This window comes from Micromonas commoda, chromosome 4 (genome assembly GCF_000090985.2).
Source record: "Micromonas commoda chromosome 4, complete sequence".
In the NCBI taxonomy this organism is placed as follows: Eukaryota; Viridiplantae; Chlorophyta; class Mamiellophyceae; order Mamiellales; family Mamiellaceae; genus Micromonas; species Micromonas commoda.
This window is the reverse complement of record NC_013041.1, coordinates 561835-575492: the sequence shown is the minus strand read 5'-3', so window position 1 is coordinate 575492 and position 13658 is coordinate 561835. Positions and strand designations below refer to the sequence as shown.

At 67.2% G+C, this 13658-nt stretch overlaps 8 protein-coding genes across 8 annotated transcripts; 3 read left to right on the top strand and 5 right to left on the bottom strand.

The window, feature by feature from the left end:
- The first annotated feature begins 961 nt into the window (after positions 1-961).
- On the top strand, positions 962-1621 carry MICPUN_108076 (Drug/Metabolite transporter superfamily). Its single transcript, XM_002501668.1, has one exon. It carries the CDS (start codon positions 1012-1014, stop codon positions 1582-1584), a length of 573 nt encoding a protein of 190 aa, XP_002501714.1. The 5' UTR covers positions 962-1011; the 3' UTR covers positions 1585-1621.
- Positions 1622-1645: 24 nt separating this feature from the next.
- Positions 1646-6136, bottom strand: MICPUN_57757 (hypothetical protein; the record flags this gene model as incomplete). Its single annotated transcript, XM_002501284.1, has 1 exon — positions 1646-6136. The coding sequence occupies one exon, from the start codon at positions 6134-6136 to the stop codon at positions 1646-1648; it is 4491 nt and encodes a 1496-aa protein (XP_002501330.1).
- A 345-nt stretch (positions 6137-6481) lies between these two features.
- Positions 6482-7232, top strand: MICPUN_57756 (predicted protein; the record flags this gene model as incomplete). The annotated part of the gene is made up of 2 exons (XM_002501667.1): positions 6482-6773; positions 6930-7232. Exons 1-2 carry the CDS (start codon positions 6519-6521, stop codon positions 7230-7232), a joined length of 558 nt encoding a protein of 185 aa, XP_002501713.1. The 5' UTR covers positions 6482-6518.
- Positions 7233-7395: 163 nt separating this feature from the next.
- On the bottom strand, positions 7396-7830 carry MICPUN_57755 (predicted protein; the record flags this gene model as incomplete). Its single annotated transcript, XM_002501283.1, has 1 exon — positions 7396-7830. The coding sequence occupies one exon, from the start codon at positions 7828-7830 to the stop codon at positions 7396-7398; it is 435 nt and encodes a 144-aa protein (XP_002501329.1).
- A 149-nt stretch (positions 7831-7979) lies between these two features.
- MICPUN_57754 (hypothetical protein) lies at positions 7980-10343 on the bottom strand (the record flags this gene model as incomplete). The annotated part of the gene is made up of 1 exon (XM_002501282.1): positions 7980-10343. The coding sequence occupies one exon, from the start codon at positions 10341-10343 to the stop codon at positions 7980-7982; it is 2364 nt and encodes a 787-aa protein (XP_002501328.1).
- A 366-nt stretch (positions 10344-10709) lies between these two features.
- MICPUN_57753 (predicted protein) lies at positions 10710-11492 on the top strand (the record flags this gene model as incomplete). The annotated part of the gene is made up of 1 exon (XM_002501666.1): positions 10710-11492. One exon carries the CDS (start codon positions 10710-10712, stop codon positions 11490-11492), a length of 783 nt encoding a protein of 260 aa, XP_002501712.1.
- A 198-nt stretch (positions 11493-11690) lies between these two features.
- On the bottom strand, positions 11691-12581 carry MICPUN_81116 (mitochondrial carrier family; the record flags this gene model as incomplete). The annotated part of the gene is made up of 1 exon (XM_002501281.1): positions 11691-12581. The coding sequence occupies one exon, from the start codon at positions 12579-12581 to the stop codon at positions 11691-11693; it is 891 nt and encodes a 296-aa protein (XP_002501327.1).
- Positions 12582-12789: 208 nt separating this feature from the next.
- On the bottom strand, positions 12790-13538 carry MICPUN_52746 (predicted protein; the record flags this gene model as incomplete). The annotated part of the gene is made up of 2 exons (XM_002501280.1): positions 12790-13101; positions 13215-13538. 2 exons carry the CDS (start codon positions 13536-13538, stop codon positions 12847-12849), a joined length of 579 nt encoding a protein of 192 aa, XP_002501326.1. The 3' UTR covers positions 12790-12846.
- Between the last annotated feature and the right edge of the window lie 120 nt (positions 13539-13658).

Genomic DNA, 13658 nt, shown 5'->3' with positions numbered 1-13658 from the left:
AACTCGGACGCGCCGGCTGGGATGACCAAGCTCGAGGTGCGGGGGACCGATCGAGCCAACCTGCTCGGATCGCTCTGCACCTCCTTGGCGCGCATGGAGATATCCATCGTCAGCGGGATCATATCCACCGGCGACGACGGAATAGTGCGCAACACGCTGTTCGTGCGCAGGCAGGACAGGGACGACGGCAACTCGGGCATCATCATCGGCGGCAGGCTGGAGGAGGAGGAGTTTGGGCCGGTTTCCCTGCAGGTGCTCTCCGCGTGCTGGACCTCGGAGGAACGCGACTGGCTCAAGACGCGCTCGGGCGGGCGGTTCGTCAGCAACAGGCGGCAGCCGGCGCCGTTCGGCCCTGGTCAGATCGGGAAGACGGAGCGGTTGATGGCGGCGGAGGCTAGGATGCGAGCGGTGAGCGCGAGGATGGCGGATGTCAACCTAGCCGTCGACGCCCTCTCCGACTCCGATTCGACGTACGAGGACATGTTCACGGAGCTCACCGACGCGGTGAGGGAGGTGGCGGACGCCAAGGCGGAGGCCAAGCGGCTCAACTGGGCCACCATGAACGCCAGCATCGACTTCGAGACGATGCAGGCCAAGGAGGAGGACGTCGCCGGATCGTACCCGTTTGGCGTGACGCCGTTTGTCAGGGGCGTCGTCTTCATGAACCTGGCGGCGCTCCTGTTCGGCAGCAACCAGGTGGTGATCAAGCAAGTGACGGACTCGGGTTTGGACGACTTCACGCAGATGTTCCTGCGCTTCGGCATCGCGTCGTTCATGCTGTTGCCTTTCGTGTGGAAGGGTGCGAGGTCGCCGCAAGGGGGGCAGATGGCGGCGGCTTCGTTTCAGCTCGGAACTCTGTTGGCGGTGGGGTACCTGCTGCAGATAATCGGCATAGACGGCACGACGGCGGCGCGCGGCGCGCTCACCTCCACGTTCACGGTGCTGTCCGTCCCGGTGTTTGCTAACCTGAGCGGCCAGCGGGTGCCGTGGTACACGTGGCCGGCGTCGCTCATGGGCGTCTTCGGAGTGGCGCTGCTGACCAACAGCGGCGGCGACCCGACCTACGCCGACGCGCTCTGCGTCTTATCCGCCACCGTCTTTGGCTACCACATGCACGTCAGCGGGAACGTCGCGCCAAAGTTCGAGGACCAGGAGCTTCCCTTCGTCGCCATGCAGCTCACCGTGGTTGGAGTCGAGGCGGGCATATTCAAGCTCGGCGAGATTGTCTTTGAGGCGGCTAACGGCGGACCCGACCTGATGACCGTAATTGCCAACGTGCCCGCCACGACTGGAGACGTGCCTTGGGCCCCGCTGGTGTACATGGGCGTCGTGACCACCGCGTTCACGCTGTTCATCGAGTTCATCGCGTTCCAGAGCATCCCCGCGTCGTTAGCCGCGCTCATCTACACGGCGGAGCCGCTCTGGGGCGCCGCGTTTGCGTGGCATTTCATGGGGGATCGGTGGGGCGGAATCGGTTGGGCGGGGGCGGGTCTCATCGTCATCGCGACGGTGGGTTCGCAGTACTTGTCTTTCAAGGAGGACGTAAAGACGGACGAGAACGCGGCGCCGGCGATTCTCCCTTAATACTCACTATTATGTTGTACTCTTATTAACCCTTATCAATCAAGACTCAAACTTGCTCGTCTTAATCCGCGTATCCCCTCAGCATACTCTTGGCTACTTGCTCGTCGTAACTGTCATCCTCGAAGCTGTCCTCGACGTCGTCGCTCATGTACGCGGCGTACGCGTCGTCCCTACTCTCGCCCATGTCGAAGCTGCCGCTGGCGTCCAGCGACGAACCCAGCGGATCGAGCGACGACCCCGGGCCGTCCAGGCTGCTCCCTACCGGACTGGGCCCGTCGCCGCCGCGGGACCTGACGCGAAGCGGCGCGCGGCCGTCGACCCGACCGCTCCACACCCGCTCGCCGTCCGCCGGCGCCGTCGACGCATCCGCCTCGCGGGTACCGCGAATCCTCTCCGAGCGAACGTACGCGGCCCGGCCGCGTCGCGCCGCCGCTCCCCCCGCGCGGCCCTTGTCCCGCCGAGCCGCCGCCGCCTCGCCCCTCGCGGCGGCGAGCACCGACCTGAAGCTGTGCGAACCGCCCCCGGCCTCGCCACCGCCGGGGTAGCGCACCGTGTAGCTCGCTGACTGCGACTTGACCATCGCGGCGTACCCGCGCGCCGCCGCGGCAGCCTCGGCGGGTGCCCACGTGCCCTTACCGGATTTCGGCGGCGGCGGTCCACCCTTCTTGTCCCTCGCGGCTTTCTCCTCCTTGACCAAAGCCTTGGCCACGTTAAAGTACCTCGCCGCCCTCGCCTTGTTTCCGCTCTTCTCTTCGATCATCGCGAGCTCGCGGACGCACATGTGGTTGCGGGGTTCCAGGTCCAACGCGCGCTCGAGGTAGTCCCGCGCCTGCGAGAACCGCTCCGCCGTCCGCTCCACCCGACCGAGCCCGCGCAGGCACACCACGCTGGTGGGATCGGAGGCCAAACCGCGGGTGTAGAGCTCCCTGGCCCGGTCCACGTCGCCGGTGGCGTCGAACTCGGCCTGAGCCCACGCGGCCCATACTTTGGTGGCCCACGGCGCGACGTCGGCGGCGCGTTGGAACAGCGGTCGCGCCGCCGCCATGCCAGCCACCTTATCTTCGAATGTAAGTTTCGCATAATCTGCCACCTTGCCGCCGCCGCCGCGCGGGCGCCTCGATTCCATAACCGCCCACGCCTGAAGCACGCGGTAATTCTCGGGGTTCGCGGCGGCGGCGGCGGTGAAGATCTCGCGCGCGCCGTCGGGATCGTCCAGCTTCCAGCACTGCAGCCTCGCGCGCGACAGCGCCACGTGCGGATCTCGCGGGGCCCTCTCAGCCGCGGCGGCGAAGATCTTCCTCGCTCCCTCGACGTCGCCTGAAGCCTCCGCCAACTGAGCCGACGCGTGCAGGACCCTGACGTTGTCCCCGTCGCGGGTGCGCGCGTCCTCGAGGAGCGCCTGGGCGGCGCTGACGTCCCCGGACCTTAAAGCCACCTGCGCCCACGCGCACAGCACGACGGTTTGCGCTCGGCGGAGCGACGCAGACGACTCGGAGGTTACCAGCCGAGGGACGCACTCGAGGTCGGAGCACGCGTCCACGGCCGTCTCACCGATGCCGTCGCTCCAGTCGGAGGAGGCGTCCGTGCTTGAGGAGGCGCTGCCGGTTCCGAGGTGCTCGACGGTCTCGGCCTCCTCCGCCGCGGCGGCGGCTTCTTCGGCGTCCTGAAGGACGTTCAGAGCTCGCTCGAAGAGGCCGACGGCGTTGGCGGGCTCGCCCGCCCCAAATTCCATCACGCCCCACTTCCTCAGGCTCTCAGCCCTGGCCCTCGGCCTGCCTTCCGCGTGGAGTAGCGCGGCGCGGTAGAGGCCGCGCGCGCGCTCCGCGTCGCCCTGCAGGAGCTCGAACCGCGCCCACTGCTCCCACAGCGTCGTGGACGATGGATTCTTGGTGGTTCGCTGGTAGAAGAGCTCGCGAGCCGTCTCCGGTCGCCCCGCTCGCATCAGATCCCACACGAGCTGCCACTGAACATCGCCGCCCTGCTTGTCCTTGAGCTGACGGGACGCCTCTCGCAAAGTCTCGTCCGCGGGACGGATTCGGCCCGCGGGCGGCGCGGGGGGTAACGGCGGCGGCGACATGGCCTGAGCGGCTGCAAACGCCGCCACGGCGTCCTCGACCTCATCCTCGGAGAAGGAGCTATCCTCGTCGGCTTCTTCGTCAATCTTAGCCGCCATCGACCTCGCCTTCTCCATCGAAACGATTGAGACGTCCACGGCGGGTGCGTCGGCGCCGGACGCGGTGGTCCAAGACGCCTGTCCCGCGACGGTATCGTCCTCAAAGTTGATCTTGGAGATGTCCGCCGCGGAGATGTCGTCGTCGTCTTCGTCCACGTTCACGTCGTCTTCGTCCTCGAGTATCTCAGCCTCGACGCGGGGCGTGAACTTGCACTCGATCGCCGCCGCGGTCGCCGCGTCCGCGTCTGGCAACGAGCCCAGCACCGCGACGGAGGTGCGAAATTTGGCAAACTCCTCCCGCGAAACCGTCCCGTCCTCGTCCACGTCCAGGAGCTCGATGAGCTCATCCGCGCTGTGCCTCAGCTCGGACTCCTCCCCGTCCCCGGCGGTGCCCTGCCACAAGTCGCCGATGACCGACCTGAGCTCCTCGCGCGTCACCGCGCCGTCGCCGTTGAGATCGAACATCTGGAACATGCGGTCGGCGTCCGAGCCCGCGGCGTCCGCGAGGCCAGCCTCGGTGAAGCTCCCGAATCGCTCCTCCGCCGCGGCGTTGGCCGCGTTGACCAGCTCCGCCAGCGCGTCCGCCGCGCCCGGGTCCTCCTTGAAACCGCCTTTGTACGCGGTGTGCGCCGCGGATCCCATCTCGGCGGCGGCGTGCATGGCGGCGGTGCGAACCTGAAGCTCGACCCTCCGTCCCTCCTTGCCGCCCTCCTTGCCAGACTTCTCCTTGGATCTCTCCTTGATCTTACCGTTGGCGTCCATCCCCGGCTCGTCCTCCACCTTCGATCCACCCCCCGCGTTGTTGACGGTACCGTCGGCGTTCGTCCAGTCTTCGGGTAAGGTCAGGGTGCTGTGCAGGGACCTGTATCCGTTGGACTTGGGCCGCTGGAGGTAATCTTTCGTTCGGCCCGCGACGACGTCGAAGACTCCGTGCGCAATCTGCTGCGCGCGGTAGCACGCCGCCATCGCGCTGCGTTCGGCCGCCGCCACGTCGTCCTCGTTGGTCTCGCCCGCGCGAGAGTGCGACGGCGCGCCGGGCTGGGGCGTGATGATCACGCGCATGCCCAGCAGGTCGTGCACGTCCTCTCGCGCCCGACCGTCGCGCAGCACCTTGCGCATGGTGCTGAACAGGCTCTTCCTTCGAGCCTTGACGGCGACGCCCGCGGGTCCGCCCACGAGGGTCATGAGGCCCGGGTCCGCGCACAGCGCCTCGGTGAGCCACTCCCTGGCGCGATCCAGCGCGCTTCGATCAGCCGGGCCCTCCCCGCGCAGCCACTGCTCCAGCGATTTGTACGAGCTCGGGAACAGCCACTGCAGCGACAGGTCCTCCAGCTCCGCGCACAGGGGCCCGGCGTCGAGGGCGTGCGCCATCGGGGCGTACAGTTGCATCGTCTCGAGCGCGAGCGCGGTGCGCCTCACGGGCGGTAGGGACTCGGCTCGCCTGAGCTGATCCGCTCGGTACGCGAGCTCCACCACGACTGCTCTCACGTCGTGAAAGGTGAGGCAGAACGTCCTGAGCTTCTCCGCGGCGCCGTCGTCGTACGAGCCCACGCGTCTCGGCAGCGCGTGGAGCCTGGCGCAGTCGTGCGCGAGTCGCATGACGCCGGCGCCGAGGTGCGACTCGATCTCGTCGAGGGACACGGTGCCCGCCACCAGCGCCTCCCTGAGCAGACCCGCGCTCATGCACTCGGCGTCCATGCCGATGTCCACGAGCGCGAGGGTCACCTCCACCGCCCTCTCGTGCACGGGGCGCTCGCCGGGATTCGTCTGCTGGTCCGGGATCATCTGCAGGCGCGGGATCGCGAGTTTGAGCGCCGACAGGAGCATCTCTCGGTTTCCCGCGGCGCTCACCGGGACGGTCTCGCCGAGTGGGGTTCGCGCGCTGAACGAGGTTCCCGACGCGGCGGCGGCGGCGAGCCGAGGGGAGAGCGCGTCCCACGCGGCGACGAACTCGACGACGCGGCTGCTCGAGGCGAGCGAGTTGGACGCGACGAGCGCGGATGAGGGCGACGACCCGCCCGCGCCGTTCTTCCTTCCCCGGGCGCCCGGGGAACCCCTGCCAGATTGGGTCGCCTCGCGCTCGGGGGCTTCCCCGTCCATCTCCGCGTCGCCGTCCCTCACGCCGTCGCCCGACGCCGCGCGAAGCTTGACGTCGCGATCGCACGGGCGCGCGCGCCGGACCGTGCGCGCGCATCGCCTCGATCCAGCGCGGGGCGAGCACCCTACTCCCATTCCCTTTCCCGACGACGCCGCGACCGAGCCGGATAACTGCCTCTCCATCCGCCGCCCGCCGACGCCCGCGAAGCGCGCGCCCGAGCGCGCACCGCACGACGGCGGCGCGAGCGCCGTCGCCGCGGCGGTCCCACCGAGCGTCGCCATGGTTCTAACCCTCGGCGCGCTTTCCAATGACCGCTCCGCACGTCGATCTCCCGCACCCCGCTCTCGGGGACCGTGTCGTTTCCGGTTGGATGGGCACCGACGAGGGAAGATCGACGTGGCCCTCCCAGATTTGCCCGAAATCCGACACAGGCAAACAGTAAGATGTGAAACGGTAAATAGCCTCGGCAACCGTAACTACTAGATCGCGTGTGAGATCTCGTGCGAAATCTTCGAGGGATATCCAAAGGGGATGATCGCCAAAAAAAAAATCCGCGCGAAACGCGGCCTCTCTTCTTCGCAAGCAAGCAGCGGCGATCTCTGACGATCGGTTGACCACTCGCAACGACGCAACACGCACAAAAACCCAAGACACATCCACACAATGGCAGGAGGACGCGGAGGACGCGGTAACGGCAGGGGCGGCAGGGGCGGCGGCGGCGGCAACAACGGCCGTCGCGTCGTTCAGGTGGTCTCCCCCCAGCCCGGCGCCAAGAACAAAACGGGAGGCGCAAAGACGCTCGACGCCAGATTCACCGCCCTGAACAAGCGAAGGGCCGAGCAGGTGCAGCGCGGCACCACCGCGCGCTACGCCGCGACCATGGCGAAACGTACCGGACAGAGCGCCAAGAAGTTCGCGGTGAGTACACGCACAAGGCGCCCCAACTCGAACGCGTCGACTCGGGGCAACTCGGCACGGATCTGAAAATTGAATTACACGTCGGATCGCGCAGAATTCTTCCAGTCGAAGCGACGCTGACCCCGCGCACCCTCCCTGACCCCTCTTCCCCCCCAGGCGCCCGTCGCAGTCGCGGGCAAGGGCAAAAAGATCGTCGTCGCCAAGAAGGGCGTCGCCGTCGGCAAGAAGAAGGTGACCGTCGCGGCCAAGAAGGCCAAGCTCGCGGCGAAAAAGGATGCGCGCAAGGCAAAGGCCAAGGGAACGGCCGCGCCGGCCAAGAAGGCCACACCGGCCAAGAAGGCCCCCAAGAAGAAGAAGACTAAACCCGCCAAGCCCGAATACAAACCGGAAGATCTCGATAAGGATCTGGACAGCTACATGGCGGCCGCGCCGGCCAACCCGGAGGCCATGGCCGCGTGACTGTCAAAGAGTCCGGACCCGCCGTCGTCGCCCTCCTATTGGGTATCTCCGTGAGCAGAGCCGACGCGGCGAGAACTCCGACGCCGGAGACCCCGCCGCCCGGACGTTGTAATAAAAGTATCATCAAATACCTTTACACAAAACCACGCCATCCACCCGCGCGTCAGTACTGAACCGCAGAAACACTGGTCAAAAGCCTGGCGATATTTTCGAGGAGACTGGCCCTCGCAACGTTGGGCAACGCCGGTGGCGCGTCGTCGTCATCAGGAGCAGCCTCCGACCACAGCGCGTGGTGAGCGGCGACGCGCTCCGCTCTGTCGGCCATGTTACCAGCCAGTATCCATCCCGTGGCCTCCACCTGCGCGGGTACCTCGCGATGGAAGTCGCGGTATAGCCAGTACGTCGGGCCGCCACCGCTCGTGCCGGGCGCGAAGTCAGTCTTGCTCTCCTTTAGTATCTGAAGCGGCTTGCGCAAGACGACGCCGGTGGGAGTACGACGAGCGCCTGACGCGACTGTGACCGCACACATCGCCGCGAGGAACAGTAAGAATAGCCTGAAGCTGTGCCCACCGACGGAGACGTCGGGCTGGCGAGACATGCCGTGCGTTCTGGGGCGGCCAAACTCCCGGGAACGATGAAGCTCGGTCCAGCCACGAGGTCCAAGGGCGAAGACCGAGGCTGGTAGCTAGCTGCTAGGTTTTCTATTTGGTAACCGCGCTAATCATGCGTGGGACCCCGCACCGTCTCTCACGGCTTCGAGGCAAAAAAATGCTCAACCACTCGCTTCACCAACCTCCTCGTGTTGTCCCTCGTCACGCGCTCGCTCACTCCCTGCGCCACGCGTCCCGCCATCTCGCACGCCTCTTCACGCATCACCGCGTTCACCACGACGGGCGCCCAAGCCGTGGGCGCGCGGAGGTACACGGCACGTCCAGTTTCCGCCAGTCTCTTGAGGTCCTCGGCGCCAAAAAAAGCGTCGCCGCCGCCAAACCCGCGGTCTTCTGAAGGACCCTCCATAACCTCCAGGTACGCATCCAGCGCGTCCAAGACGTCCCTCACCAGCGTCACTCGCAGCGGTGCGCCGGACGGGGACATCACGTACGCCAACGCGTCCCTCACGGCCGCCGCCGCAGCCGCCGCGTCGTCGTCCTCGTGGCGCGAATAATCCGCACCTGATGCCAACGCTCTCGCGCCCGCGGCCAACCCCGCGGCGGTCTCCGCCGCCCTGCACCCGCCGAACGGCTCGGACCTCGCGGCGCCCCCCGCCGCGTTTGCCTTGCGCTTACCCCCACTGATGCCTCCGCCCGATTCCACGTACGCGTTGAGCAGCCTTCGCACTCGCGACCACCGCACGCTCGTTCCGCAGGGCTCCAACACCAACCGCCTCAGGATGTCCCTCATCTCGGGGTCCTTGTCGGCGAGTAACTGCGCCAACACGTACGGGTACGCCCTCTCGATCACCTTGAACTCCCTGTCGATCCCGGTCGCGGTGCCCTCCAGAGCCGCGAGCGCCCTCAGGATCCTCGCGAAATAGGGCGGAAGTCGAAAGTCGTGCGCGAGAAGCGCCGCGGAGAGCTGCGACACGACTCCGAGGAAATCGTTCGTGCCGCGAACCGCGCTCCCGCTCGGCAGCGTCACCACCCCTCCGCCGCCGGCGTCCTCCCCGGCACGCGCCGCCCTCCCCGCGGACGACGCCTCGAAGACGCCACGCAGCGCCGCGCCCGCGGCGGCGTGGTCAACGTCGCTCGGGAGGAAATCCAACGTTCGTAAATCTCCGACGAGGCTTTGCGCGTCGCGGTTGACGAAGCCGACCAACCCGCGTATCATCGCCCTCCTCGTCCCCGGCGAAACCTCCACGACCATGCCGAAGTCCAGGTACACGAGCGAGCCGTCCGGTGCCACGAGCAGGTTACCCGGGTGCGGGTCGCTGTGCATGAAGCCGGTCTCGAGGAGTTGGTGCAACGAGCACCTCACGCCGCGTTCCAACAAATCGCTCGGCGTCAAACCCGCCGCGGCGACGGCGTCGACGTCCGTGAGCCTAGCGCCGTCGATCCACTCCATCACGAGCACGGCGCGCGTGCTCAGCTCGTCGAGCACCGCCGGCGCCCGCACTAAGCCCTCCAGACCGGAACCCGCGCCGCCGCCGACGCGGTAAACGTCGCGAAACCTGCGTATGGAATCCGCCTCTCTTCGGTAGTCCATCTCGTCGAAGATTCGCCCGATGAGCTCGTCGACGATGCCCACGACGTCGCTCCGTAAACGCACGAACCGCCGGACGATCCTCGCGATCAGCCTCAAGATCGTCGCGTCCAGCGCGACGGACTCGGCGAGGCCCGGGCGCTGAAGCTTCACGGCCACGTCCAGACCCCCGTCCACGGTGCGGGCCCTGTACACCTGCGCCAACGAAGCCGCCGCGACGGGCGTCTCGGGGATGCGCTCGAAGAACGCCTCGGGGGGCGCGTCGAGCTCGCGTCTCAGCAGCGCGAGCGCGTGTTCCCTGCTCGCCGGGGGTAGGTTGTCCTGCAGCTGACCCAGCTGCTCGCAGTACGACGCCGGGAGCAGGTCGGCTCGCGTGGAGAGCACCTGCCCGAGCTTGACAAACGCGGGTCCGAGCTCGGTGAAGTGCCTTCGCATCCTCGCCGCGCGCTCCTCGATCGTGCCGCGCTTGACGTACACCCTCGCGCCCACGTCCGATAGCCGCGTCACCACCTCGAGGAACCGGTACATCACCTTGAGCGGCCTGCGGGAGAAGTACTCGTCGAACGCGGCCGGGTCGTAGACGGCGTGTCGATCGGGTCGGCTCCACGGCGGCACCGCGCCGCGACCAGAGGTGGACGGCGACGAGGACGACGCGGAAGCGGCGGACGATGAGTGCGCGCGGCCGTCGTCGCCCGCGTAGGACGCTCGCACCGCGCGTATGCGCTCGCGTATCGCCGCCGTGTGCTCCTCGTCGCCCCACCCGCCGCCCCGAGACCCGCCTGCCGCTCGCGCACCGCCGCTCCGTCCGCGCGAATCCCCCAACCCTCCTCCCGCCTCGGTGGATGACACCCTGACCGCGATGCGCCCGCGCCGCAGGGCCGTCGCCGCGATGTCCAACGCGCGGCGACGCATCTCCGCACCCTTCGTCGACGCCCGCCGGCGGTCGAAACACCTCCCAGTGACCGCGCACCCGCCGAGGCCCCCCCACAGTGGGCCGGTGGAAGGCTCGAAGGGCACCAGGTCCGAGGACGATTTCGGATCATCAGCTGCGAGCAGATCTGTCCAGCAACTGTCGAAGATATGCCGAAGATATCTCTTCGTGGTGAGGCCGCCCTGCCAGCACACCTCACCGCCGGTCGCACTCGCGCACCGCCAAGGCGACTCGCCCTCGCCGCGAGCCAGCCGATCGCATCGTCGAGCCTCTCGACGTCGCGTACCGCGAGGTTGCTCCCCTCCGTCCGACCGATCCCCGAAAGATTTCATCTCTTCTCAAGCAAGATGGCTGCTGCCGTAACAACGCGGACGACCTGGGTGCCCGCGCGTCTCGCGCGGCCCACCGCGATCCGTGCTTCGCGCCACCGCGCCTCCATCTCCTCCAGGCGCGTGCGCGCACAGATCGCGCGCGCCTCTAAGAACGACGAACCCGATCTCGACCCCGAGGAGCCCGGGTTCTTCGGCAGCGACGACTGGGACGGCAACGAGGGCCCGTTCATTCGCCCGGAGGGATCGCCATTCTTCGCCTCGTACACGGACCCGACCGTGTGGAAGCTCATGCAGGAAAACCTCGTCGCGGGCGAGGTGGAGCAGATCCTGCCCGCGAAGGCCAAGCTGATGGCGGAGAACGACGGCTGGACGCTCATCGACGTCCGGCCGTACCCGGACTACTGCGAGGCGCACGCGTGGGGAGCCAAGAGCGCGCAGCTGTACGTGCCGATGGAGGTGGATTCCCTCGCCAAGGGCGCCAAGGCCGTGGCGTCCGTCCTCCTGTTCCCCGAGCGCCTGGGCAAGAAGTACGTCAACGTGGAGTGCAACGAGGACTTCCTCGACGAGATGCAGGAGGAGCTGGAGTGGGGCGCGAAGGTCATCCTCTACTGCGCCACCGGCGGCGTCATCGGAGATCCCGAACTCAACTACGCCGACGGCCAACAGAGCGCGTCGCTCATCGCCGCGCACGAGCTGGCGATGCGGGGCTGGGGCACGGACAACATCAAACACATGGCGGGCGGGCTCGGGATGTGGGACGCGATCGAGGGGTTCGACCTCGGCGCCGTGCCGGAGTAAAGGATAGGTCGCGGTTCCGTCGCCGGCGGGTTTCGCGTCGTGAGGAGATTTTAAAAGTTACACCTCGCCGCCGGCTCGCGCACGGCGCGGGAGAAGAAATCGCGCCCCAATCATCACACGTACAACACGGGGCTCAACACATGCACGCCGCTCGGGCGGCGAAATAATCGGACGGACGGCGTCGTAACCACCCCGTACTCACCCAGCCCCGGTGCACCAGTCCTTGATGGTCTCGTACACGTAGAAGCTGATTGCGCTGCCGGGGGCTATGGCCAACACCCTGGCCGACGCCCCGGTCCATAACGCCCCGAGTCCCTCGCGTCTCACCACGTCCCTCATGATCCCAAACACCCCGCCCTCCACAGTCCCGCCGGACACGCCGCGACGCATCGTCTGAAGCCTCGTCTTGGCCAGGTCGATGGGCGTCGTCGCGACGGTGGCCGCCGCCGCCGCCGCTACCGCGCACCCGCTGCTCGCCCACGGCGGAAGCTCATCCTTGGTGCTCAGACCCATCGCGTGTTGGGCGACGAAATCGCGACCGTGCTCGTAGGCGACGAAGTACGCCACGTTCCACGGCCACCAGGTGAAGTTGCTGGCCCAGTACCCCCTGAACAATCCGCCGACGCCCTCGGTGCGAAGAATCGTCGCGTACGCGTTTGCGAAGTGCTTGTAGTTACCGGCGCTCGCCGCTCCCAGCACGTGCTGCGCCTGCAGCCGCTCCTTGACGACGTCGAGCGGGGTGTAGACGACGCCCGCGAGGGACTGCGCGAGCATGCCGGTGACTATGTACGTCGCGGTGGGTCCGAAGGCGTCGGCGGGGACGAGCATCTTGGCGCCCTCGTACCCGCCGAAATAGGCGCCGCTCGCGAACGGGATCCCGGTGAAGACCGCTCCGAACCCTCGGTAGAAGCCTCGGACGCCCTCGTTGGCGACGATCTTGGCGACCGCATCCGCGACGCCGCGGTAGTGAAGGGCGCGATTCCCACCCGCCGCGGCCACCGCGCCCTGCACCTGCATCTGGGTCTTGACGGTGTCCATCGGATGAGTCAGGAGCCTGGCCGCGACCCCGGAGACACCGCCGGCGAGCATGACCTCCGCGGTGGTCATCGCGCGCGGCGCCTTCGTTTTGGCGGCATCATCAGGCATGGCGACGGGGTCTCGTCAGAGGCGAGCCCGACGCGCTCGCGCTCCCATGCTGGCGCCCGGCGAGGGACCGCGCCCTGATAAAAACGGAACGTCGGGAAATGAGAGCCACACACGTGGCAGCGGTGCGGTCGGAGCACCTGGCAAGTTTGGATGCGTGCGAGTGGTTTGTTTAAACTGAAGGTGTGCTACGGCTGTCCGTCCCGAATCGTCACCTCAGGCCAGCCTCCTTGAGCCTCTTGGTGAGTTCGTTGAACCGGGCCTTCTCGTTGGAGATGAAGTTATCTGGCCTGTACGTGGCGGCGACGACGTCGGAGGTTGAAATCCCATTCGACTCGCACTCATTCACCAACTCGTGCGTCTTGGCGCGGGTGGTGAGGATGCCGACGAGCGTGGTGTCGCTGTGCTTGGGCTCGCCGGCCTTGGCGGGCTTCCAGTCGCCGATCAGGTACCACGCGTCGCCGGGCTGCGTCCAAAGGTCGGGGGACGGTGGGGACGGCGGGGACGGTCAGGGACGAGCGAGGATCGGAGGGGAGATTTTTTTGGATAGCACAAACTAACAAGATGCCCGGCTCTCACCTGGTCCTCGGTGTGGTAGAGGTCGGAGCAATCGATGCCGTACTCGGCGCATTTGGCGGACCATTTCTCCACGTTCTTCCCGATCCCAGCCTTCGCGAGCGAGAAGAGCACCACGCGCGCCGCGACGACGGCCACCCCGGCGCCAACCCCCTGAGAGAGCGTGACTGAGAAATCACCCGCAGCGGGATTGAAGTTGGTCACGACCGAGGAGCCGCGACGGGCGGGAGGGGCCACGACGACGGTGGATTTGCGCGCGATGGAAGTCTGCCTCGCGGCGGTGACGCACGCGCGGGCAGACACGGTGAAGCCGGCTACGGCAGCCATGGCTCTGCGGATGCGCTTCGGGATATGGGCGACCGAAATATCTCCCAGTGGACAAGACGAAATTTCGATATTTCGGCACCTCGCGGATTTAGGTCACAGAGTAGAGCGCGCGGAAGGAGG

Excerpts from the sequence above, each read along its gene's own strand:
- MICPUN_108076 (XM_002501668.1), top strand. The coding sequence starts at position 1,012 with ATGGGCGTCTTCGGAGTGGCGCTGCTGACCAACAGCGGCGGCGACCCG.